General features: G+C 44.1%; 1 protein-coding gene across 1 annotated transcript in view; it reads right to left on the reverse strand.

Annotated features, from left to right (window-relative positions):
* MBTPS1 (membrane bound transcription factor peptidase, site 1) overlaps positions 1–26769 on the reverse strand; it is a 64923-nt gene that overhangs the window by 19324 nt on the left and 18830 nt on the right. Inside the window, exons 4-12 of the mRNA XM_066242376.1 lie at positions 26564–26767; positions 23919–24029; positions 23377–23486; positions 21011–21127; positions 19937–20004; positions 9597–9699; positions 7348–7499; positions 4255–4416; positions 331–475 (exon numbers count right to left, since the gene is read on the reverse strand). Of these exons, the coding sequence (XP_066098473.1) occupies positions 331–475; positions 4255–4416; positions 7348–7499; positions 9597–9699; positions 19937–20004; positions 21011–21127; positions 23377–23486; positions 23919–24029; positions 26564–26767 (1172 nt within the window). The remainder of the gene's footprint in view (positions 1–330; positions 476–4254; positions 4417–7347; positions 7500–9596; positions 9700–19936; positions 20005–21010; positions 21128–23376; positions 23487–23918; positions 24030–26563; positions 26768–26769) is intronic.

Here is a 26769-nt window from a genome sequence, read left to right on the forward strand (position 1 = left end):
CATAAGGCCCATTCATGCTCATTAAAGGATAAAACAATTACAAGTGTGCCTTTAATTATAGGAGGGAAATAATAAAGAATCAAATATAATTAGTCAATTCAGGAGGCAAACTCAAGATGCCAAAGTAAAACAATAGCAAATGGGTTTCAAAAATATATCCCTGACTTATATGTAAAAGACTTAGGGGAAATAAATCACTGTATCTAATCTAATATTCTGGGACCTGGATAGGAGGAGAGAACCATTCATATTTTAATTTCAGGAGAAAATGCTAGGGCACAAAGGTCTGGGCCAGGTCTAAGTTCATGACAAGCCAGAGAGCAGTTTCACCTTGTCTACAATTCTTCCTGTGACGCCCATGCCGTTGAGAATCGTGACATTGACGATGGTTGGCATTCCTCCATAGTAGATGGGCTGGGAGCAATAGGGCCACATGTAGGGACACTCAGTCAGATCTATGTAGCTGGGGCTCAAACTGAAACAAAGAATATAGTTTAGAGTACAGCATGTTAGAAAGTAACAGTGAAGCAACACACCTGTATGGGAAGAGTCAACATGGTGGACCTGAGCCTTAGAAGGGCCTGCTTCCAGCGCTGCCCTCAGCAGGCATCTGGGAACTTGGCTTTGAAATGCTCCCTGCGCTGAGCAGGCCACTGGGGCAGCTTGCCAAAACTGTCTGCACAAATGACAAGATGATGCAGACACCTCCTTCCTTCTGCGAGTCTGAAACGTTGGTGGTTGTGGCTGGAAGAGAATGAGGACGTGACCAGCCTGTGAATGCTGCGTACTCAGAGTCTCAAATTGCTGGGGCAGCCCTGGCTGTCTGGTTCAGTGACAGCATCGTCCTGGGTTCGATTCCCACTCAGGGCACACAGGAGAAGAGACCATGAGCTTCTCTACTTTTCTCTCTCTCTCTCTCTCTTCCCCACCCTGCAGCCATGGCTCAATGGTTCCAGCGAGTTGGCCCTGGGCACTGAGGATGGCTCCATGGCCTCTGCCTCAGGCGCTAAAAATAGATCCACTGTGAGCAATAGAGCAATGGCCCAGATGGGCAGAGCACTACCCTTAGGGGGCTTGCTGAGTGGATCCCAGTTAGGGCACATGTGGTAGTCTGTCTCTCTGCCTCTTCACCTCTCACTTAAAAAAAAAAAATCACTGGGGCAAAGATGAACTTTTTTTTTTTTTTTACAGAGACAGAGTGAGTCAGAGAGAGGGATAGACAGGGACAGACAGACAGGAACAGAGAGATGAGAAGCATCAATCATCAGTTTTTCGCTGCGCACTGCGACACCTTAGCTGTTCAATGATGCCTTCTCATATGTGCCTTGACCGCGGGCCTTCAGCAGACCGAGTAACCCCTTAGCAACAACCCTGAGTCCAAGCTGGTGAGCTTTTGCTCAAACCAGATGAGCCCACGCTCAAGCTGGCGACCTCGGGGTCTCGAACCTGGGTCCTCGGCATCCCAGTCCTATGCTCCATCCACTGCGCCACCACCTGGTCAGGCAAGATGAACTTCTTAATAAATGCAGCTATGACAAATGAGTGGTCATTAGGCAAAAGATAAAAATATAAAATTGGATCCAGACCTCACATCACATATAAGAATAAATCCCGAATGTTTCAGGGAGTCTCAAGGAAATAAAAGAAAGCAAACAAGTACTAGAAGAAAACCTGGGTGAATGTTTTTTCACTCCAGTGCAGAAAAAAGCTTTTGTGATTTAAAAGCCAGGGGCAACAACTACAACAGACTAATAATGTAGACTATATATATAAAAAAACCCGGCATGACAAAACACTTCACAAAAAAATCAAAACTGACAAACTGGGAAAAACACCTGCAAATACACATCAACAAACAATTACTACCCTTAATGTATAAAAAACCCTTAACACCTGAGAGACAAAAACCCCAGAGAAAAAACGGGGAAAGAAATTAACAGATACTTAACAAGAAAGGTATAAAGATGGCCTTTAACCACAGACATAAGTGTTCAAACTCACTCATAACTACAGAAATGCAAATTATAACAATCCTGACAGACCTTTTCTTAGTTCTGAACTGACATAAATATCCTTCTTTATTTATATTTAAATAAATAAATATAAATATTCCTCATAGAATAAATATTCCTCATAGAATTCCAATTAATGAATGAAAGAAACAAAGTCACCAATGGGGCAATCTCTACAGTAATAATCCCTGCAGGCAAGAATCATCAATGAATGTTAAAATTAGTGGAAGTACGTTAAGAAACAAGCATCTGAAAGTGCATCCCCACAAGTAACTTAGTAGTCACAAAGGGACAAACAGTAACTGCAGTGCAGAAACCTGGCAGAAACCACCAAAGGCAGGCACCACCAGCCACGCTGCTCAATTTCCTGTCAGAAGCACAGCTGCTGTCCCTCCAGACCCTCCACCACCTCTGTGCCGTGGCTCCACTTTCCCTGGGCTGCTCCTAGACAATGACTGAGCATACGGAGGTACTAGTGCAGGCCAATCCCTGTGGGACACTCTTACAGGTGACTCTGGGTCAGATTCCCCACAGCAGAAATGTTCTGAGACCTGTGCTGCAGTCTGAGAGTCTTCCTCTGCAGTTCCCCTTCCCCCACTCCTGTTCACAGGCACCCGGCCAGCAGGACAGTGCTAAGACTCTCACTGCCTCTCCCATTATCCTTCATATGCCTGCCCCCCCACTGCCCGCCACCAGAATCTCTCTTAGATGGCTAACCCCATCTTGGGGTGTGCTTCCAGGAGGGCCTGGACTGACCCATAACCTAAATTAAATGTACACAAATGAACTCCACCATTAATAAGAGGAAGAAAACCGAGGAAGTGTCCCCAATTGGAGGAGACCAAGGAGAGTGACAGCTAAATCCAATGTGGGATGCTAGACTGGATCCTGGGTCAGGAAAAAGAATAGGACAATGGGTGAAAACTGAATGGTCTATAAATTAATCAATGGTAACGTATCCATTAATTCCCAGGCTTTGAGGATTATACTACAGGGTGAAGCAAAAGTAGGTTTATAGTTGTTCATATGAAAAACACAATAATTAATAAATAATAGTAACTTTCCTGTACTCACAACTGTAAACCTACTTTTCCCCACCCTTGTATGGTTATGTAAGACGACATTAGGGAGAGCTTGGTGAAGAATTTATGGATCCTCATGTACTATTTTTGAAACTTTGTTGTAAACCTAAAATTATTTCAAAAAAAAAATAAAAAAACTTACCAAATATATATATATAACTTCAAGCTAACCATGAAAAAGCATCAGAAAAACCCGTATCAAGAGAGTCTATAAAATAAGTAACCCACATTCCCAAGGAGTCAGAGAAATGAATAACAAGACAGATGAACTGTCCAAGGCTACAGGAAACCCACACGACAGGACAACTACAGGCGACATGGGGCCTGGATCCTGGCCCAAATGAAGATCACTGGGGAAACTGGTGAACATGAATAAAGCCTGCAGATTGATTACAGTACAGTATCAGTGCCACTTGTTGGTTTAAATAGTTAAATTATGGTTATATGCTAGCATTAGAGGAAGCTCAGTAAAGGTATATGAAAACTCTCTAAACTACTTTCACAAGCTGCTATAAACCTAAGATTATTTCGAAAGAAAGTTTTAATAGGAAATCATTACTTTAAATCAGGGGTCTCAAACTCGCGGCCCGCCGAACAATTTTGTGCGGCCCGCAGACTAATCCACGAAGTTCAAAATATTTTGGATAAAATTAAGTAAGCCTTGGGGCCTACTTGTATTTTTCATTTCTCTAGCATCCTAGCTAGATATTAGCTTAGTTAACAGCAGTTGTGATGCGAACTACAGTTTCTGGTCGTTTTGTGACACTGAGTAAACTGCATGTACGATTGTGCTTGTTGTACTGATTTTTTTTTGTTTTCAACTGCAGTGAGAAAAGTGTTGAGTAACAGTTGCCTTTTGTAGACCTAGTGCGGCCTGCCGAACAGCTGTGATCTTGCTCTGCGGCCCACATGCTGAGTTGAGTTTGAGACCCCTGCTTTAAACCATTCATATGAAAAATAACAGAACATCAGGAAATGGAAAGCAGTTACGTTCTGCCAGCCTCCACCCTAGTGGAGGCCGCAGAGTGAAGCTCTCCACGGGGGCCCTGAGTGTGTGTGACAGGTGATCGGTTCCTTCGGAGGCTGACATTTGTGCAGAGGAGGAAACCCCCTCGGCCCCAGTGAAGAGAAAGGTCTAGGCGAAAGGAAGACATACTGACCTGGCCTGTGGTTTGTAACTGTTGAGGATCTGATAGGCTCTGAGGAGGTCCAGCTTGCCGTGGCCTTGCTCAAACATATTGACGCCGGGAAGCCTCCGGGCCGATGCAATCAGGGCCTGCTTCATACTGGCCGGATTCACCAGGTCACGTTTCTGCACTGTGCTGGGGGGAAGTTACGTAGCTGGTCATTTTCTCGTAAAAGAGTGAAAATCTGATCAGTCCTAAACTGCACATGTGACCTTCAATCTAGTTCTGGCTGTAACGAAAGCTTCCTCGGCAGGGCCCGCGCCAAGATGAGAATAAAGGTGTGCTCATTTCTGCACCAGACTCAGGAGTGACCTTCCTCATGGCTTGGGAGAACAGTGACTCAAGCGGCCAGTGCCTGTTTATACTAAATGGATCAGAAAAACATATTTTCCAACTGAATCAACCTCACAGGTTTTAGGGGGGCAAGAACAGGGAAGGGTACTGGCTCCTCCGGAGATGCCAGGAGGAAGGGAACGAGCTGGGACACGGCCTCGCTGGGAAAAGGACAAGTAGACAGATGGGTCCTGGGAAGAGCAGCTGACACAGGACGGGCAAGAGGCTCTGCATCTCAGTGAAGCCCACCGCCTCCCCAGCAAGACCCCGCCTCCCTTGTTTGGAAGGCCTGTGTGTGGCGCCCCACCCTGGTGACGGAAGCTGACAGAATCATGCAGACCAGAGGCCACCCTGAGAGTTTCATCCTCAGGATGAGTCTGGACAAACCTCAACACAGCTCCCTCTGGCTAGGAACCTAGTGACACTGAGGCAGTATCAACCTCTTAAGAAACACTCACTTTTGTATATCTATGTATTATAAACACAAGTAAATTTTAACCTCTAAACGCTGGGAAGAAAATCCAGTAAGCAAAAGAGAAAAACGTACTCTCCTAAATTCCTAAATCTTTTTCTATAATGGTGGTTGGTTTTGAAGCGTTGGCAGTTTTTCTGACAGGTCTAGATGGGAAATCGGGCATAAGGAGAACAGGACATCAAGTGGAAGTGACTCTCAATGTCAGTAAGGAAACTGCTAACAGCTCAGCTAGAGGTGAACAATCTTACCTCTTCCCGCTGATAAAGTAAGACTCAAGGTTGGGTTCTAGCTCTTCACAGAGCTGGGTGGCGGGAAGCTGAGGAAGCACTTCCTTGTTGCTCGACATCTGTCATGAGGAACTGGTCAGGCCACAAAAACACTTCCGAACTACCACGGTGGCATTTTTATCTGCTACAGGGAGACGAGGGGAGCGAAAGGTCTCTTGACACTGACTACGTCTGCACTGAGAGAGCAGGGGAACAGAGAGCACATCCCTCGTCTCCCCACGCGCTAGACAGGAGGGAGAGCTGACGGACCGAACAGTGGAGTCCGAGGCCACGCTCCTGGTAACAATCAGGGCAAGCGGGGGACACAGGCCAGCATGTCTTGTTTCACACCCAGAGAGAGAGAGGAAACAAAAGCCCCACTGGCAAATACAGAAGCCCATGGGAGCCAGGGGACTCTGCAGTCTGCACACCCTTCCTTCTTCTCTCACCCTATGGAACGGGGTGAGACACAAGAACAGAAAGGCAATGTTTCCAAAGCGCACACGGTCATTCTCCAGAAACTACACCGGCCAGGCAATAATTTCAAGAACTTGGCTCTGAACTACAAGGAAGATGGAAAAGGAGAAAGAGGTAAATACCTACCTTCATGATGAAATATTAGTGAAAAGCATCTCTGTCATTAGAAGCTAATCTCAAAACAAATTTACTTCCCTTTAAAGATAATTTTAAATATAAAAACATTTACTATGGTTGGTCTATTTTAAATTTAATTTTAAAATTAACATAGAGTTTAACTTTGAAAAATGTAGAGCTTTGTTATCACAACACAAAAAGCTCAACTAAAGCCTCACCTAGATAGACTTTTTCTTGGGGAGGGGGAGTAAAATACAAAATAAGGCCCTGGCAGGTTTGCTCAGTGGTAGAGCATCGGCCTGGCGTGCAGAAGTCCCGGGTTCGATTCCCGGCCAGGGCACACAGGAGAGGCGCCCATCTGCTTCTCCACCCCTCCCCCTCTCCTTCCTCTCTGTCTCTCTCTTCCCCTCCCGCAGCCGAGGCTCCATTGGAGCAAAAGATGGCCCGGGTGCTGGGGATGGCTCCTTGGCCTCTGCCCCAGGCGCTAGAATGGCTCTGGTCACGACAGAGAAACGCCCCGGATGGGCAGAGCATCGCCCCCTGGTGGGCGTGCCGGGTAGATCCCAGTCGGGCGCATGTGGGAATCTGTCTGACTGCCTCCCCGTTTCCAGCTTCAGAAAAATACAAAAAAAAAAAAAAAAATACAAAGTAAGTGCCAGCTCCTAAGACATCTCTTTACGATTGTGCGTGTAAGGCACCATGGCCGAGCTAAGTCAGAGCATGTGAGAATCAATTCAAATCGACAAATTGGAGAACTTCAAGTTTCATTAACTGCAAATTAAAGGTCGATCACTAAGTTCCATTCCAACAGTGGATAGGATTCAACAAGACAAAGAGCATATATAAATAACATAGCAAAACTTGTCTCTCATAAAGAAGTGGTGACTGTCACCCCCACTGCCTGCTCTGACAGCTCCTTAGCTAACAGAGAACATTAGAAGGTGAGTCCCCAAGGACATGGAGGATATGGTAGGGAATATCTTACCCTTTGACCCCTGCCTGACCCACACTTTTTCGGATAGAATAAGAACAACTCTAGCATAAAATGGGGATGTGGGAAGCTCTTACTTTCCTCTCAGTTCTGCTGTGAACCTAAAGCTGCTCAAAAAAAAAAAGGTCATAAAACAAAACCAGACGTCAAACATAAAAAAAGCAACAGTATTTTGAAGTTATATATTGCTTTATGGTTTAGAGTTTACAGAGTGTGATCCCATGTGTGTATGGTAAACTCTCACAGGAATCCTCTATTAAAGAGTGAACTCTGACCTCTTCTTCTGTAGTGATGAAGCAATGGATGGAGCAGGTCACAGGATATGCTCCTAAACTCTAAGTTTGTGACAAGTGAGACTTGGCTCCTGGTCTGCTGGCACCACCTTCTCTCTGCTAGGCAACACTCACCTTACTAGCAAGGTGACAGCACCGGCGACCACTGGAGAAGCCACGCTGGTCCCCGAGAGGGCTCGGCAGCCCCCTTTCATGCCGGAGCCCCTCACTCCCGCACCATAGGTGACAATGTCAGGTTTCACACGGCCATAGCCTCCTGGTAGCTCCTACAATAAAAGTAGGTTGGTGTCTACCACAGCACATACACTGACACAGGCATGTGTGGCTATCAGTGAAGAGAACGGGAACAGAAACGTGGGTTATTTGAATACAGTGTAGCCTCAGTAAGGTACTAGTTTTAGTTGAAATTCACTGCAATACAGGGGGAAAAAAAGTTTATATGATAATGTATAAAATACAATTATTTTTGGAGTGTTTTATAATAACCAGTGCAATAGTAATGCCATTAAGCAATTAAAAAGTGAATATTTTTATTTTGTTAGTATGCAACACTAGACACTCAAAACTAATTTATCTTTAGATAACTTAAAAATTAGACATCTTAGAAAAAAATCAGAAAATTAATAAAATTTAAGAAAAGAAAATCATTTTCTTTATAAGGAAAAATTATATAATAAAACTGAAAATTTCAATCTGCCACCAGAGGGGAAAGAAAAACACCAATCAGAATGATAAATGTAATCATACAAGTAACTTAAGTTTTAACTGAGTACCGTGAAATATCCTGCAAACTGAGGCAAAATGAGACAATAGAAAGTACTATTCCAATTGAAGTGAAAACACCTTTCATGGCAATCAAACATAAATGGGCTTTGCATTCATCTATGTGGGTTACTGCATAAAAGTATCTTCAACTACAGCTCTGTAGATGATTCAGGAACATTTTTCAAAATGCCATTAAAAAACAAGGTCTCGAGCCAAACCAGTGGTGGCGTAGTACACAAGCATGCTGGCCCAAGACACTGAGGCCCCAGGTTCGAAAACCTAAGGTTGCCGGCTTAAGTGCGGGATCATCGACATGATCCCAAGGTCGCTGGCTTGAACAAAGGGTCACTGGCTCAGCTGGAGACTCCAGTCAAGGCACATATAAGAAGCAATCAATGAAAAACTAAAGTGACACAACTACAAGTTGATGCTTCTCATCTCTCCCTTCCCGTTTCTCTCTCTCTCTCACTATAAAAAACAACAACACGAGGCCTTGACAAAGGCCAAGGGCATGACATTGCACTATGTAATTCCATGAAAGTATTTACGAGCGAGCCAGAAAGACATCAACTGAGGGAGGTATCGTTTCCAAGTATTCACCAGTACAAAGAAAGTACTCGGAGCACAGGGGAACGGATACAAAACCCAGCCCTGGGACAGACTTTCTCAGGGTGTGGTACACCAGGACTATGGTGACAATGGAACATCACCAGGAAGAAGGCACCTGAATGCGCAAGGCATGGACCTACTGTGGAGCTGGCTGAAAATGGCACCAGGAGACGCGACACGTAGAGGGAGAAGGCTATCCCATAAACCAGCGCCAGCGTGGACGAGGCCACAATACTTTCAGAAGGCTAAGACTCTTCTGGGACTTCCCAAGACATCAAAGCTTGGCAGCCTTGGGACAGAGCACCAAGAGGGGATCTGACCCTGCAGACCGTAGGGGCAGGGAAGAGCACCTGCTGCCTGAGGGAGCATCTATCTGACTTTGACTCCACCTCTGTTCTGATGGGTAAGAGGATGAATTAGCTGCATGATTAAATCCAGAGCAACTGAATTAACTTGCTGACGTTATCTCCACTTTGTCCAACTAAATATATACTGCCCACAAAAATTAGGAGATACCTCAAAATTAATATGAAGCTATAAAATATCCCCTAATTTTTGTGAGCAGTGTAATTATTTCTGTGTTAGTAGGATTGGTATTAAATTCTTCTCACTGGCTTCTCTTACTTCTTAAAGCCAAAAAAAATCATCTCACCTAGCACCAAGAATGACTACTCACTTTCCTACTAGTTAGGATAAATGAACATAAATCTAGCTGACCTAAAAAGTGAGTCATTCAGAAATAAGTTAAATAGAAGTGGAACTGGGAAACACCTCTCAGAACCAGCACCCACCTGATGCACCACAGTGAAGCAGATGTCAAAGGGGTCAGGTTTCTTGTTTTCACAGTTGGGCAAGTACCCACAACCTGGCTATGCCATCCACGCATGTGAGGGTCAGGCTTACAAGCTGCTTTTCTGTCTGCACAACAGACAGAATACACCCAAAGGTTCTTAGACAAATGGCACATTCGACCAACGAAAAAAGCCTACCCAGGTAGTCATTCCCCTTGAAGAGAAACGGGCGATGTTATCCTCAAAGTCAATGCCACCTACTCCAATCACATCCATTTGATCAGCAGGGTTATTCAGAGTGCTAAATTGAGGCACAAAAAACACAAGGAAAGAGAAATAATTTTAAATGAACAATTCAAATAAGGGCAAATATTCCCAGAAAAATCTAAGACTGCATTAGGGTCTTCTGAGACAGGAAATGCGGCCAGGATGGACGGCGGCTACTTACCACTGTCCTGTGGAGGGCCATCCTCACACTGGCTCACATCCCTTTCTTGCACTTGGCACTCCCTTTCTGACTTTCCCTCCCTGTCAACTTATTGTACTCTGGCCCAAGGCTTACATTTTCCCTCACTACCTCCGGGCTTGAAGGAATCCCTCTTCTCTAATGTCACAAGACTTAACACTATGACAATTCATCACCTACTCAGACATTCTCACATCACTTTCAAATTGATCCAAGTGTAGTCATCTTGCCTCCCCAATTAGATCCTATATCTCTCTGGGAAGGAGCTGTAATCACACGTTTGCATCTGCCAGCTTTCAGAAGTCAGTTTTCAACTGGTTGTTTACAAGGTGTTTCACCGCCCTCACCAGGAACTGTGTCAGTAACTTACTACTCCGTAATCTAGAGCCCCTCAAAGGGAAGATGCAAAGAAAATACTGTACCACATAATTCTTCTCAATACCTCAAGTGGACTATTGTGCAAAGAAATTATAATGAAATCAATAATGACAAAATGTGTAAACTATAAAGTCAAAATGCAGAAACTATCTGAAAATATAAAACAACCAGTTATGGAAGCACACTTCTGAGCTTTATCTATTATTGTTCTGTTCCCCCCAAAATTAACTCTGACACTCCAACAACTAAAACTGATTCCAAGTGGCTTAACTGATATTAGTATCAAGATTCTAGAGCATGTGCTTTTAACCAACTACTTTAAAAAGCACATTGTGTCAACCTGGCATTGGCTTCTTAGCCCATTGGCCATTGACATGCTACCAGGTGGTTGTTTGGAGGCACCAACGGTGATATTTTATGGCTGATGCTAAATATTTATAAATTTCTATGAAATCGAAGAGAGGCAAGATGGCGATGGAGTAGGCAGACGTACCAACTTCGACCTCCCAGAACCAAACTGGATTACAAACTAATTTTAAGAACCATCATCTGGAAAAAAAACTTTGGACTAAACTAAGAGGACTCTTCAACCAAGAAACACTGAAGAAGCCACACTGAGACTGGTAGGAAAAGCGGAAACACGGAGAGGACTGTCCAGCTCCCAGGAGCGAACGGCAGCCGGAAGAGACTTGCGTGGCGGGAAGTGAGTTTAGAAGAGAGGGGAGGGTCCTGAGTCCCAGGAACAAAGCCCCAGCCTGCAGCCCCAGAGCCTAGAAGGGCATATGGACAGTATTTAGCTGGAAACAAGACAGGATACTGTTTGTGAGAAAGAGACTGGTTTCTCAGACCCAGGATTCTTCTTAAAGGGATCGCGCAGAAAACCTCTCTCACAACCACTCACCCGGGGCTCTGGGGATGGGGAGAGAGGAGAGGACTGGAGTAGCAGGAATAGAGTGTAATCTAGGAGGCACAGGGAGAAGCATTTTGAGAGACAGCCACCCTAACGCCTGGGACGAGTCACTCCCAAATCTGAAGTGAATATTGCCCCTGGAAACAGCAATACCAACAAAGGGAAGCAGGACACCAGCCAAACAAGCTCTCTCGCGGCACTCAGAGCAGAGTTGCTTAGAAAGAGGGAGCTTCCGGGACTATAGTAGTGAATCTTAGGGTCTGAGCTGCAGCGCCCCCACCCACACGGCTGAGGGCTCGCCCAAGGGCGGGCGGGACGCGGAAGCGCGGTTCTGTGGGCAAGGGTGGAAGTCAGCTGGCCACCACTGGGCCCAGGTGTGAGCTCAGTCTTGCCCAACTGGGGAGGAGCGGATGTGCAAAAGTGGTCAAGCCCAGCTGCGGGCCACCTGCAACCCAGCCTGCTGGGGAAGGGCAGAAGACCCGCCCTTGAGCAAGGGCGCAGGAGCACAGCCTTGCCCTGCCCGTGGAACCGAGGCTTGTGGCCTGACTTGGGAGCCGGCTCCTCCTACAGGGGTGGAGCCAAAAGCCCAGAGCAGGCGGAGTCCCACTACTGAGCCACACAGTCCGGCCCCGCTGTGGAACCAAGGCTTGCAGCTGTCCCACAAGTGGGCTCCTCCTGCAAGGGCAGGGCGAAAGCCCGGAATCAGGCGGAGACCCGCGGCTGAGCAAGGGTGTTCAACCCTGCCCTCAGGGACGAGAATAATGCCACCTGTGGGGGCGGGGCGAAGGCCAAGACCACCGAGGCTTGTACACCCGAGCACATGATCACAGCCAATCCCATGAAGGAGAAGTGGAAACCACAGCAACAGCGCCAGTGGGCAGGCACTGGCAACGCCCATACCCGAATGCCCCTAGGCAGCAACAGCAGAGGGGGTGGCGAGCCTGCAGACAGACCACACCTAGGGAACACAGAGGCCACACCCAGTGGACTCCAGTGGCCAAAACCTTCTTTTACACAGACAAAATGAGAAAGCAGAAAAATGTAACACAAATGAATCAAGAGAAATCCCCAGAAAAGGACCAGAATGAATCAGATATAACCAAATTACCAGATGCAGAGTTTAAAATAACAATTCTTAGGATGCTCAAAGATATTAGAACAACAATAGATGGTCATTACGAACACCTAAATAAAGAGATAGCAAATATAAAAAAGGACATTGAAATAATAAAAAAGAATTAGTCAGAAATCACAAATGCAATATCAGAAATGAAGAACACAATGGAAGGAATTAAAAGCAGGATGGATGAAGCTGAGGATCGAATCAGCGAGTTAGAGAACAAGATAAATAAAGGCATAGAAGCAGAGCAGAAAAAAAAAAGAGACTCAAAAAGTCTAAGGAAACTCTGAGAGCTCTGTGACAACATGAAGAGAAATAACATCCGCATCATAAGGGTTCCTGAAAGAACAAGGGATAGAGACTTTGCTCAAAAATATCATAGCTGAAAACTTCCCTCAATTAAGGCAGGAAAACATCTCACAAGTTCAAGAAGCACAGAGAACTCCATTAAAGAGAAACCCAAAGAAAACTACACCAAGACACATCATAATTAAAATACCAAAGCTAAGTGATAAAGAGAAAATATTAAAAGCTGCTAGAGAAAAAAAGACTATCACCTACAAAGGAGCCCCCATAAGGATGACTTCTGACATCTCAACAGAAACACTTGAGGCCAGAAGGGAATGGCAAGAAATATTCAAAGTAATGCAAAACAAGAGCCTACAACCAAGACTACTTTATCCAGCAAGGCTATTGTTTAAAATTGAAGGAGAAATTAAAAGCTTCCCAGACAAAAAAAAAAAAAACTCAAGGAATTCACTAAAACCAAACCAAGGCTGCAAGAAATGCTAAGGGGCCTGTTGTAAACAGATCAAAGGAGAAAAAGAATATAGCAAAAGAGGAATACAGTTTTAAAGAATAAAATGGCAATAAACAATTACATATCAATAATAACCTTAAATGTAAATGGATTAAATGATCCAATCAAAAGACATAGGGTAGCTGCGTGGATAAGAAAACAGGGCCCGTACATATGCTGTCTACAAGAGACACACCTTAAAACAAAAGATGCACATAGATTGAAGACAAAAGGATGGAAAAAAAATATTTCACGCAAATGGAAATAAAAAAAAAGCTGGGGTAGCAATACTTATATCAGACAAAATGGACTTTAAAACAAAGACTATAGTAAGAGATAAAGAAGATTACTATATAATGATAAAGGGAGCAATCCAACAGGAAGATATAAACATTATAAATATCTATGCACCTAATGTAGGAGCACCTAAATATATAAAGCAGACTTTGACGGATTTAAAGGGCGAGATCAACAGCAATACTATAATAGTCGGGGATTTCAAAACCCCACTAACATCACTAGATAGATCCTCAAGAAAGAAAATTAACAAAGAAACAGCACACTTAAAGGACATACTAAATCAACTCGATTTAATAGATATCTTCAAAACCTTTTACCCTAAAGCAGCAGAATATACATTCTTTTCAAGTGCTCATGATACATTCTTTAGAATAGACCTCATGTTAGGGCACAAAAGCGGCCTCAACAAATTTAAGAAGATTGAAATCATATCGAGTACTTTCTCTGATCACAATGGCATGAAACCAGAAATCAACCACAACAGAAAAACTGAAAAATACTCAAACACTTGGAAACTAAATAGCATGTTATTAAATGATGAATGGGTTAACAATGAGATCAAAGAAGAAATTAAAAAACTCCTAGAAACAAACGATAACGAGTATACATCAACTCAAAATTTATGGGACACAGCAAAAGCAGTCCTGAGAGGGAAGTTCATAGCATTACAGGCATACCTCAAGAAGCTAGAAAAAGCTCAAATAAACAACTTGACCCTGCATCCAAAAGAACTAGAAAAAGAACAGCAAGTAAAGCCCAGAGCTAGTAGAAGGAAGAAAATAATAAAGATCAGAGCAGAAATAAATGACATAGAAGCTAAAAAAACAATACAGAAGATCAATGAAACCAGGAGCTGGTTCTTTGAAAAGGTAAACAAGATCAATGAACCTATAACCAGACTCACCAAGAAAAAAAGAGAGGACTCAAATAAATAAAATTAGAAATGAGAGTGGAGAAATAACAACTGACACACCTGAAATACAAAATATTGTAAGAAAATACTATGAAGAACTGTACGCCAAAAAACTAGACAACCTAGATGAAATGGACAAATTCCTTGAAACATATAGTCCTCCAAAAATTAATCTGGAAGAATCAGAAAACCTAAACAGACCAATTACAACAAATGAGATTGAAACAGTTATCAAAAAGCTCCCAAAAAAGAAAAGTCCTGGGCCTGAGGGCTTCACAAGTGAATTCTACCAAATATTCAAAGAAGAACTAACTCCTATCATTTTCAAGCTATTTCAAAAAATTCAAGAGGAAGGAACACTTCCAAGCTCCTTTTATAAGGCGAGCATAATTCTGATTCTAAAACCAGGCAATGACAACACAAAGAAAGAAAATTATAGGCCAATATCCCTCATGAATTTAGATGCTAAAATCCTCAACAAAATATTAGCAAACCGGACCCAACAATATATGAAAAAAATCATACACCATGATCAAGTGGGATTTATTCTTGGGAGGCAAGGCTGGTACAATATATGCAAATCAATCAATGTGATTCATCACATAAACAAAAGGAAGGAGAAAAACCACATGATAATTTCAATAGATGCAGAAAAAGCTTTTGATAAAATCCAGCACCCATTCATGATCAAAACTCTCAGCAAAGTGGGAATACAGGGAACATACCTCAACATGATAAAGGCCATCTATGACAAACCCACAGCCAACATCATACTCAATGGGCAAAAATTAAAAGCAATCCCCTTAAGATCAGGAACAAGGCAGGGGTGCCCCCTTTCACCACTCTTATTCAACATAGTTCTGGAAGTCCTAGCCACAGCAATCAGACAAGAAGAAAAAATAAAAGGCATCCAAATTGGAAAAGAAGAAGTAAAGCTCTCATTATTTGCAGATGATATGATATTGTACATAGAAAACCCTAAAGTCTCAGTCAAAAAACTACTAGACCTGATAAATGAATTCAGCAAGGTGGCAGGATATAAAATTAATACTCAGAAATCAGAGGCATTTTTATATACTAACAATGAACTGTCAGAAAGAGAAATTAAGGAAGCAATACACTTTACCATTGCAACGAAAAAAATAAAGTACCTAGGAATAAATTTAACCAGGGAGATTAAAGACTTGTACTCGGAAAATTATAAAACATTGATAAATCAGGGAAGATACAAACAAGTGGAAGCATATACTGTGCTCATGGTTAGGAAGAATAAACATCATTAAAATGTTTATATTACTCAAAGCAATTTACAAATTCAATGCAATACCAATTAAAATGCCAATGACTTACTTCAAAGATATAGAACACATATTCCAAAACTTTATATGGAACCAAAAGAGAACACGAATAGCCTCAGCAATCTTGAAAAGGAAGAATAAAGTGGGAGGTATCACACTTCTGGATATCAAGTTATACTACAAGGCCATTGTACTCAAAACAGCCTGGTAGTGGCATAAGAACAGGCACATAGATCAATGGAACAGAACAGAGAACCCAGAAATAAACCCACAGCTCTATGGACAATGGATATTTGACAAAGGAGGTCAGAGCATACAATGGAGTAAAGACAGCCTCTTTAATAAATAGTGTTGGGAAAATTGGACAGCTACCTGCAAAAAAATGAAACTAGACCACCAATTTACACCATTCACAAAAATAAACTCAAAATGGATAAAAGACTTAAATGTAAGCCGTGAAACCATAAGTATCTTAGAAGAAAACATAGGCAGTAAGCTCTCCGACATACCTTGCAGCAATATATTTGCTGATTTATCTCCACGGGCAAGTGAAATAAAAGACAGGATAAACAAATGGGACTATATCAAACTAAAAAGCTTCTGCACAGCTAAAGACAATAAGAACAGAATAAAAAGACAAACTACACAATGGGAGAATATATTTGACAATACGTCTGATAAGGGGTTAATAACCAAAATTTATAAAAAACTTGTAAAACACAATACCAGGAAGACAAACAATCCAATCAAAAATGGGCAAAAGATGGCCCTGGCTGGTTGGCTAAGTGGTAGAGTGTCAGCCTGGCGTGCAGGAGTCCCAGGTTCAATTCCCAGCCAGGGCACACAGGAGAAGTGTCCATCTGCCCATCTGCTTCTCTATCCCTCCTCCCCTACCTCCTCTCTTTTTCTCTCTTCCCCTCCCGCAGCCAAGGCTCCACTGGAGCAAAGTTGGCTCGGGCGCTGAGGATGGCTCCATGGCCTCTGCCTCAGGTGCTAGAATGGCTCTGGTCGCAACAGAGCGACACCCCAGATGGGAAGAGCATTGTCCCCTGGTGGGCACGCTGGGTGGATCCCGGTCGGGTGCATGTGGGAGCCTGTCTGACTGCCTCTCCATTTCCAACTTCAGAAAAATACAAAAAAACACACACAAAAAAACACAAAAAACCATAGAGATGTTTTCTCTGAACATATGTACCCTGATTTATCAATGTCAGCCCATCAAAATTAATTTTAAAAAAATGTAAATCATCCCTCACCAAAAAAAAAAAAAAAAAAAAAAAAAAAGCGCAGAGCTTAGACTAGGAGTCACTGACGAAACTTTCTACAGGAGCTGATGCAAAAGAAGCCACCTTCCCACCCTCCCTCTACCTGTCAATCCCTATAATACTTCATGTGCTTTAAACCTTTACAACATAAAGGAAAGCATCAAGAGATCTTTGTTGGTGCTGAAAGGTGGGAAGTTGCAGCTGCAGACCCTGTGCACCATGAGGTCTAAGTGTCAAGGTTGCAGGACCCTGAGAGGGCTCATAGCAAGGGATATCTAGAGATCTGAGCATGATTTCCACAGTGGCTGACAGCTCAATGCCTGCAATAAGTGACTCAGCAGTTTGTGTACATTACTGTCATCAAATCAGCCCTACCCAATGCCCAAGCAGTATGCCAGAACCACACAGATGTGCCATGCTGACTCTATGCCATTCCCAGCACCACATAGCAGTGGCAGATGCCAGAGCTCTGCGCAGCTCTGAGCAGACACAAGCAGTCTGACACAGGGCCCCCCTTTCCACACTAGCTCTTAACACACTAGAAAAAAACAATTCTCTGATTAGAAGCCACTGAGTGTGACTGACCAAAGAAGTCATAGGATTTCAGAAGAGCAACTACTGTGTGACAAAGCAGTCAGAATGGCAATGTAGGGTCCTGGCCAGTTGGCTCAATGGTAGAGTGTCGGCCCAGTGTGTGGATTCCTGGTCAGGGCACACAGGACAAGCAACCATCTGCCTCTTTACTCCTCCTCCTATCACTTCTCTCTCTGTCTTCTCCTCCTGCAGCCATGCTTGATTGGAGCGAGTTGGCCCCAGGGCACTAAGGATGGCTCCATGGCCTCGCCTCAGGTGCTAAGAAGAGCGGTGGCTAAGCAACGGAACAATACCCCAGATGGGCAAAGCATAGGATGGTTGGATCCTGATAGGGGCACATGCGGGAGTCTGTCTTTCTGCCTCCCCGCCTCTAACTGAAAGAAAGAAAAAAAAAAAAGAATGACGCATGAAAGAGCAAGGAGCCCACAGCTGTGAACAGAAGAAAGACACACTAGGAGGGGTGGCAGGAGGGACAGGTGATGGAGACTGGGATAAACATGGTCTCCACAAGGAGACCCAGAAGACGACCAGATCTGAGAGGTGTACATGCAGCAGTGGAAAATAAAGCTGAGCCAACAGCTTCAGGCTACAGGTGGCAAACTATGGCAGGGGGCCACAAGAGGCCCACCCTGCTCTGGTATAAAATTTTATTGGAACAGAGCCATGCCCATTAATGTACACATTCCAAGGCTGCCTTCACATTACAAGGGCCTTTGAGTAGTTGTAACACCACATGGCCCACAAAGCCTAAATATTTATCATCTGATCCTTTACAGAAAAAGTCTGCTGACTTCAGGCTAGAATACTGAGAACCTTGAAAACCAAGAAGAAAAATTTGGGTATGATTAGGCAATTACCCACTGCAGAATCTTGAATAAGAAAACTGCTAGAATATGTTTTAACAGTAAACACATACACACACAAAAGGAAGAAAAAGAACCACCACCACTCATAGAGGCTCACTATTCATGTACTTTCCCTCCACCATGTAATTTCATCCTCAAAACCACCAACGATATGCATCTGTGACAGGTGAGGAATTTGAAGCTCAAAGAGTGAAGGGCTCATAGCCTGCAAGGGACAGGTGGGACTAGTCCAGCTCCACACCTGCGTGCTTCCCACTCCCCCACGTAGCCCATGCAGGAGCTGGGGTGGGGAAAGACTGAGGCAAGAAGACTGGCCAGGAGACTTGACTGACAACCTGATGACTGAGCAGATGAGGGCTGGCCCTGGGTGGAGACATCGGAAATGGGAGAAGTGGCAAAAGCATGAGAAACACTTGCAAGAGAAAACAAGAAAACTTGATGGGATGACTTAGAAACTAGTATATTTCATGGTAGAGCTATAGTTAGATGTGTTTATGCCACCTATGAGGCAAAACACTACCTACAACACAGAAAAAGCCACAGCCTTGAACCCCTGACAAGGAGCTAGGGCACTGCCTAAAGATCACTGAGATCAGAACATGACTGCCACCATGCATGGTTTTTGACCTATAAACACACTAATTTTGGATACTCAGCCTAACCCTACGCCCTGAATCCTCTGCATAAGCTCAGACCACCTTCAAGGCCACTTGCTGGTTTCCCCAGCACACACTCTCGGGGATGTCGCTGCGAGATGCAGCGAGTCTTTCTAAAGGCACAAGCACACATCCCACTGTATGCACCAGACACCAGGCATGCACGGGGGGGGGGGGGGGACGACACACGTGTACACGCATCTCTATTTTTTACACCCAGGGCGACCTCTACATTTTCTCTTTCCATTTGGTAACCTCAGACTCTTTGTAACTGCACCGAACTTCATACATCCCAATAAGAAAGAGTGACAAATTCTACTACAAAAGCATTTCAGCACCGGAGATTATATATGTTACTTGGAGAATAAAAATCAGAGCTGTAGCTAGAAATAAAACTGGGACCTCTAGCCCAGTTTTCTGCCTGTGATCAGTGACTAATGCTTTGCATCTTATGCTGCATTAGCACGGTGACAGCCAGGTTACAAAAGGGCGTTTTCAGGTCACCGTGCCTTCCAGCTGCCCTCATGAATTCCCTCTGTGACCTTCTCCCCCCTTAGCTGAGCTGTGTTCATACCTTCTCCCCTAAAGGGGCAGGCCCTCCCCTTTGCTCTGTGCCTCGTACGAGTGGGTCTCAGGAAACACTGGAGAACCCACTGATTTCTAACAGACTGACTTTCCTCACTGATTTTGAAATAAAAAGAATAAAAACTTTAGGCCCTCAAATTTCTATTTATAGCAAAGTAATTAAACAGAAACAAAACCGGCCCTGAGTCGACAGGTGCTGAAGCCAGTGATGGAAGGTGAGGTCCATCACACAGCCCGTTGTTTGGTATATTGAAAACCCCCACATGCAGGCTTAATTATAGAGCTATAAAGAGGTATAGAGAAATACAGAAACAGACTGACAACAGTTTTTCAGTTATTTCAGGGAGAAAAAAACACCTTGAAGTTCATCCTCATTGGAGATACTTACCCATAAAGAGGCCCATCATTGCCAATAGCAGAAACCATGATTACGTTGTTAGCTGTTAATTCCCACACCTACAAAATTAGCAAACATTTATTTATGAAAGTATATCACTTTTAAACAATCAACAGATAATTGTCAAGAAATAACCACAACTTTAAAAAATAGTCCTAAAAAGCCTGGCCTGTGGTGGCACAGTGGATAAAGCGTCGACCTGGAATGCTGAGGTCGGCAGTTGGTAGCCCAGGATTGCTTGGTAAAAGCACATATGCTTAACAGCTACAAGCTGATGCTTCTCGCTCCTTCCCCCACCTCCCTCCCTCCCTCCCTCCCTTTCTCTCCCCCTAATCTAAAAATTAATAAATTAAAAATAATTAAAAAAAGGAAAAGAAAAAGAATCCTAAAAAAATAAGAGTTTTCCCTGAAAATGTAACATTAGACCCTCCTAGGCATGAATATGTTTGGTAACCGGTATGTTAGGAGATGATAAAGCCAGGACTTAGGACTATGTAGCAGGTGAAGCAGACACCTGTTTTCCAGGCATGTTCAGAAAGCATGGGTTATGTGTTTACATGAGGAGGAATCAACAAGGCACCATGTGTTACTTCCGACGCAAGTCACTAAAGCTTGCTTGCGTCATCACCCATCTGTCCTTACAAAGCAGTCACCTCATGGGTATAAACCACCACTCAATGGATAGAGTGTAGGACTGGGATATGGAGGACCCAGGTTCAAGACCCTGAGGTCACCAGCTTGAGCACGGGCTCATCTGGTTTGAGCAAGGCTCATTAGCTTGGACCCAAGGTCGCTGGCTCCAGCAAGGGGTTACTAGGTCTGCTGAAGGCCCACGGTCAAGGCACATATGAGAAAGCAATCAATGAACAACTAAGGAGCCGCAACAAAGAATTGATGTTTCTCATCTCTCTCCCTTCCTGTCTGTCTGTCCCTATCTGTCCCTCTCTCTGACTCTGTCTCTGTCACAAAAACAAACAAACAAACAAACAAAAACCACCACGCAAAGTTGAGACATGGGAAGGAGTCATCATCAAATGCAATGTTCTGGGCAGTGTTGTGACCAACCTTGTCGACGAAGGGATGGTCCATGAAGTCAGGGCCGCCGATGCTGAGGTTGAGCACGTCGATCTTCTTTAAGATGGCATAGTTGAAGGCATCCAGGAACCAGGATGTGTAGGAGACCTGGTTAATGTTAAAACAGTCCTTCAGGTGTGTCAGGAAAGCACAACAGAGTTCTTAACGTGAAGGGTAAAGTATAAACTCTTAGTAGCATGAAGTATTAACTTAAATATCAGAAATAAATCCCAAGAATAAATAATGTTGTGATATGTAAACTACTATATCCAGAAACTCTTAGTCCCTGGAGGGAGCTGGACTTCAGCCAGAAAGCATGTTCTGAGGATGCCTGTCTCTCCAGGTCTAAGATACAGCTCTTTACCTAAAGTATACCTTCCAAGGCAAAATCCCAGACTTCTAACTGCTCATCTCATAAAACAATTTATTCTAAGATACTTGTATTAAGTTGAGCGTTTTTAAATACAGTGTGTCCATAAAGTCATGGTGCACTTTTGACCAGTCACAGGAAAGCTACAAAAGATGATAGAAATGTGAAATCTGCACCAAATAAAAGGAAAACTCTCCCAGTTTCAGACCTTTTCAGTGCAGTTCGATGTGGGCTCACGCACAGATTTTTTAGGGCTTCTTAGGTAGCTATCCCGTATAGCCTCTACAGACTCATCACTGACTGATGGCCTACCAGAACGGGGTTTCTCCACCAAACTGCCGGTTTCCTTCAACTGCTTATCCCACCGAGTAATGTTATTCCTATGTGGTGGCACTTCCTTATAAACGCGCCGATATTCACATTGCACTTTGGTCATGGATTCGAATTTAGCGAGCCACAGAACACACTGAACTTTCCTCTGTACCGTCCACATCTCGACTGGTATGGCCGTGGGCTGCTCTGCTGTGTACATGGTGTTACGTCATCATCTGCGCATGCTGCCTTATCATCCTACAGAAACTGGGAGGGTTTTCCTTTTATTTGGTGCAAGATTTCACATTTCTATCATCTTTTGTTGCTTTCCTGTGACCAGTCAAAAGTGCACCATGACTTTACGGACACACTGTAGTTTAATGTATTTGTCTAATAACCTTTATTGCTAAATGGGCTGAAGGACAAATGGCATCAATAAAAGTTATCTCACAGAATTATTTCTTTGATGTTCAATTCCTCCTGGTTTTTGGACAGAAGTTAAATTACTTTATATATCATCATTTAGATGTTTCTATAAAATACAAAATTAAACTAACGATGGAAACAGAATGAGCATAATAATTAATAATATTTTTTAAAGGCTTTTAAAAATAAGGCTACATATTTATATTAGCTTGAATATGCTAAAGAAATCCAGGGAGGAGGAAATATAAGAAATTCTGAAAGTGTCACATGAGAGCCGGGGGGAGTGGGGAGTCAGGGAAGCACCTGCCAGATGGAGACATGGTTGGGAGAATTACCATGTTGCCTTTCACATAAATACATAAAACTGTGTATTACCTATACAAAAATTAAATTTTAAAAATAAATACTAGGAACCTCCCCCTTTGCTAGAAATAGTTTCCAAATGAAGAGTAAGGGAAAAGGCTCATAAATCAACATTACTCAACACGATGCTGGGAGCCAGGCTACATAGGTGACCCCTAAGGTGGTCACAGTCCAGTAGGGGTGGAAACACACAAACGTGATTATTCTCTCACATAGAAAGTACAAAAGGCCCTGGCCAGTCGTTCAGTGGATATAGCATTGGCCTGGTGTACAGACATCCTGGGTTTGATCCCCAGTCAGAGCACACATGAGAAGTGACCTTCTGCTTCTCTTCCCCACCCTTTTCCCCTTCTCTCCTTCTTCCCCTCCTACAGCCAGTGGCTCGACTGGTTAGAGCGTGGTCCTGGGAGCTGAGGGTAATTCGGTTGATCCCAGCGTATCAGCATCAGGCTCTAAATATAGCTCAGTACTCAAGCATAGGTCCCAGATGGGGTTGCCAGGTGGATCCTGGTCAGGGAGCATGCAGGAGTCTGTCTATCTCCCATCCTCTCACCGAAAAAAAAGGGGGGGAGGAAATACAAGAAACGAGTCCAAGACATGGTGGCACAGGAGCCTCAGCCAGGCCCAGAACAGAGGATGGAACACCTGCGTGCACCTGCCCCAGCGCAGGCCTGCGGGGTTCAAGTGAGGCTGAGGAAGGTGGTGGTGGGAGAAGGGCAAAGCCACACAAAGAGAGAGTGGAGAGACGGCATGGAACACGTGGGACGTCAGCAGCAGCTCGGCTCACTGATGTGTGCTGCACTTAAACCAGGATGTATTTTCTAGGGCTTCCATTTTTTACATTTTACTACCAATTCTTTAAGTTTTGGGGGCCCTCAACACCCACCTGGTTGTTGGTAAAGACTCTGAAAATATGAAGTTCGGCATCTGGAGCAAATCCTTGGCATTCCCTCATGCTGGCTATCACACCTGCCACAAACGTGCCGTGGCCCAGCCCTGAGGTCCGTAAGGAAAAGTAGTCATAAAACTGCTGGTAACGTGCCAACACATTTCAAACCACCAATTCAAACAGGCTCATTCTCCGAGTCCTCGTTCCAGAATCTGTCCTCCACCCCGTCTTCCACTCAGAGCCCAGGCCGTACCAGCCAGCTCTGGGTCTGGCCACTCCTGCTCTCTCCCAAACAGGGAGCTGCTCCTTCGAGGCACCCTTCTCTCCATAACTCTACCTCCCAACATCCTGAGACATTTAGAAAAATTTCTGCCAAAAGGCCCAACAACATGAATTTGTCTAAATAATTATTGCACATGAACTGTTTAATCACTGACACACAGAACACTTAACTGATAAAACAGGATGGGAGTCATGCACGAAGCCCACGTGACCAGAACGCCCCACTCATGGTCTCACCCTGCTACACTGCCACCTACCGTCGTCCAGTGTCCGCTCGTTGGTCCAGTTGGTTCTCTCCTTCACATTTTTGAAATGGGGATGCTTCTCACTCAGCCCAGTGTCAAAAACAGCAACCCTAACGTTAGCACCTTATCCCAAATAGAAAGCAAAGCACAATCAGGTTTGAGAAATAATTTTTTCTAATTTTTGTCTATAAAATACAAACCTCCTTGAGACTCAGAGAGAACATAGCTTCAAGGGCCAAAGCCAGCCCAGAGAGCGCAAGGTTAAGTCAGATGCCCCAGGGACCCCCGTGGAGCTAAGACTAAGAAAAGGGCACAGATGGAGAACACCACCATCTACTGCTAAATGAGATTTGAGGATCAACCGAAAATCTCTGAACATTCCTCAATTGTCACCCACGCTCAGACATGAACCAACTCTCCCCACTCCTCCACCGATGACAGATTTTCCCCCTTCTGGTAATTTCCTCCAGGTCTCCATCCCCTCGTCTCCTTAGAGGGGCAGCCACAAAGCACACACCTCCGGGAGAGGGGGAAACTATCTCCAGTCCCAACAAGGGCAACAACTTCATCACTGCGGCTCATGTGCGACAACAAACTGCAGAGAGGGACTGTCAACACCACACAGGGGTGATCCCATTTCAAGAAAAAACACTTTTCTAAGATAGGAAGTCTGTTTCAGATACTGGTCAAAGTCATCTGCACCAATATCAAACAACTGATCCAATCAGATCAAGAAATTCTAGAAAACACGTAGGAAAAAAAAGTCAGATAATTCTATTATTTAACAGCTAACCACTGTAATGCAAGTATTATCTTTCTGGTATGAAAGTTGTGTTTCCATATCAATACTACCTTAAATGATCAATTACAGTGAGATAACCATCAAAATGTATTGCTTACTTTTTTTTAAATGCTCACATAAAATTGGAAACCATTCGGTTTGGTGGGGAATAAGAAATGCTTTTCTGAAGATTAGAGAATTTGTTTTGTGAAGGATTTTCACCCTAAAAAGATAAAACCAAGAGGGAACAATTACTTTAATAAAACGTCCGTCCACCAGGCTGAAGCACGTCGGCATGCTCAGAGGCAGGGGTTAGGCAACCAGAGAGGTGAGGGCTCTGAGTCCGGGAGCTACGAAAAGACACCTGGACACACTGATGTGCCGGGGAATACAGAAACCGGCTGACATTTAAGTCAGGGTTCAGCCTGACCAACCGGTGGCACAGTGAATAGAGTGTCATCCTGGGACTCTTGAGAACCCAGGTTTGAAATGCCCAGGCCTCCGGTTTGAGTGCTGGGTCATCTGGCTTGAATGTGGGATCACAGACATGACCCCAGGGTCACTATCTTGAGCCCAAAAGTTGCTGGCTTGAGCAAGGGTCACTAGCTCAGCTGGAGCCCCCCAGTCAACGCACATATGAGAAAGCAATCAATGAACTAAGGTGTCACAACAAAGACTTAATGCTTCTCAGCTCTCTCCTCTTTCCTGTCTGTCTCTGTCTCTCTCACTAAAAAAAAATAAGTAAATGTCAGGGTTCAAATCTTCACATTAGTTGAAAAAAATTTTCTGCTATGATGAATCAATAAGAAAAAAAAAATTAAGTGTGAATTTCTTTCATAGGAAATGGTCATTAATATTGTTTCCTGTCCTAAAACAAATGATCAACCAGTGCAACAGTCAATGACTTAGCCATTCTGCACACAGGGCACCACACTGGGGTGATAAACATGCTCAGGAAATTGCCCAAATCAAGGTACCACTGTATAAGATGCACCCTTCTGAAAAATCTGGGGGTCTGGCCTGACCTGTGGTGGCACAGTGGATGGAGTGTTGACCTGGAATGCTGAGGTTGCTGGTTCAAGGCCCTGGGCTTGCCTGGTCAGGGCACATATGGGAGTTGATGCTTCCTGCTCCTCCCCCCGTCTCTCTCTCTCTCTCTCTCTCTCTCTCTCTCTCCAAAAAATGAATAAATAAAAATAATTAAAAAAAAAATCTGGGGTCTGAAAACTGGGTGCGTCTTATACAGTGGTTGTGGCATTTCAAATGCCATAGATGGAACTGAGGACAAAGCAAATATGTGAAGACAATGATTCTTCATCAGACACAGATGAGGACAAGCTAATGAATGGGAGTTTTGATAGTGATGAGGAGTTGTATGAATTTTATGATGACTAAAACTTGAGTTCAATAACTTTATATAATACATTTTTTTTTTCAAATTTCGAGCCCCAAAATTAAGGTGCATCTTATCCATGGGAGCGTCTTATCCATGGGAAATACGGTAAGTTTCTCTGAATTTGATCTCTTTCCCTGAGAAGTACAGAACTTTGCAGGGCGACCTGGTCAGCTCTAACAGTGGGCAGCGCTGTGTCTGTGCCTGTGCATGTTGAGAGCAAAGAAATGCTTCACAACCTACCCCTTCTAACCTCAGAAATGGTGCAGGAAAAAAAGACACAAAAAGTGAAAAGGATTAAACAATTAGAAAAGACACAACACAAGAGGAGTCAAAGACCAGGCAGGGGCAGTCGACTGTGTCCAGCTCAACAAATAATGAGAAGCATGGATGCATGAAGCCACCTGGCTTCAGTGCTTAGCACTCGAGAGGGAGGCCTCCTGGACGCCAGACCCTGCACTGCTTCCGGTTCACAGCACACACCTGTGTATCCCATCTGCCAAAGCACGTCCGCCTGCAGCGTCTGGGCAACCTGGCGCGGGATGGCTCTCAGCAATCGTCGACTCGAATGTCGTCCCGTAGCGTGCCAGAACCCGGAGCCCAGGGAGAGACTGGCTCTTCGCAGGGGACGGGACGACTGCCACTTCTGGCTCCATCGGGTTTCATTACAGGGCACTGTGGGGTCAGCT

The sequence above is a fragment of the Saccopteryx bilineata genome, chromosome 9 (genome assembly GCF_036850765.1).
Source record: "Saccopteryx bilineata isolate mSacBil1 chromosome 9, mSacBil1_pri_phased_curated, whole genome shotgun sequence".
Taxonomy (NCBI): domain Eukaryota; kingdom Metazoa; phylum Chordata; class Mammalia; order Chiroptera; family Emballonuridae; genus Saccopteryx; species Saccopteryx bilineata.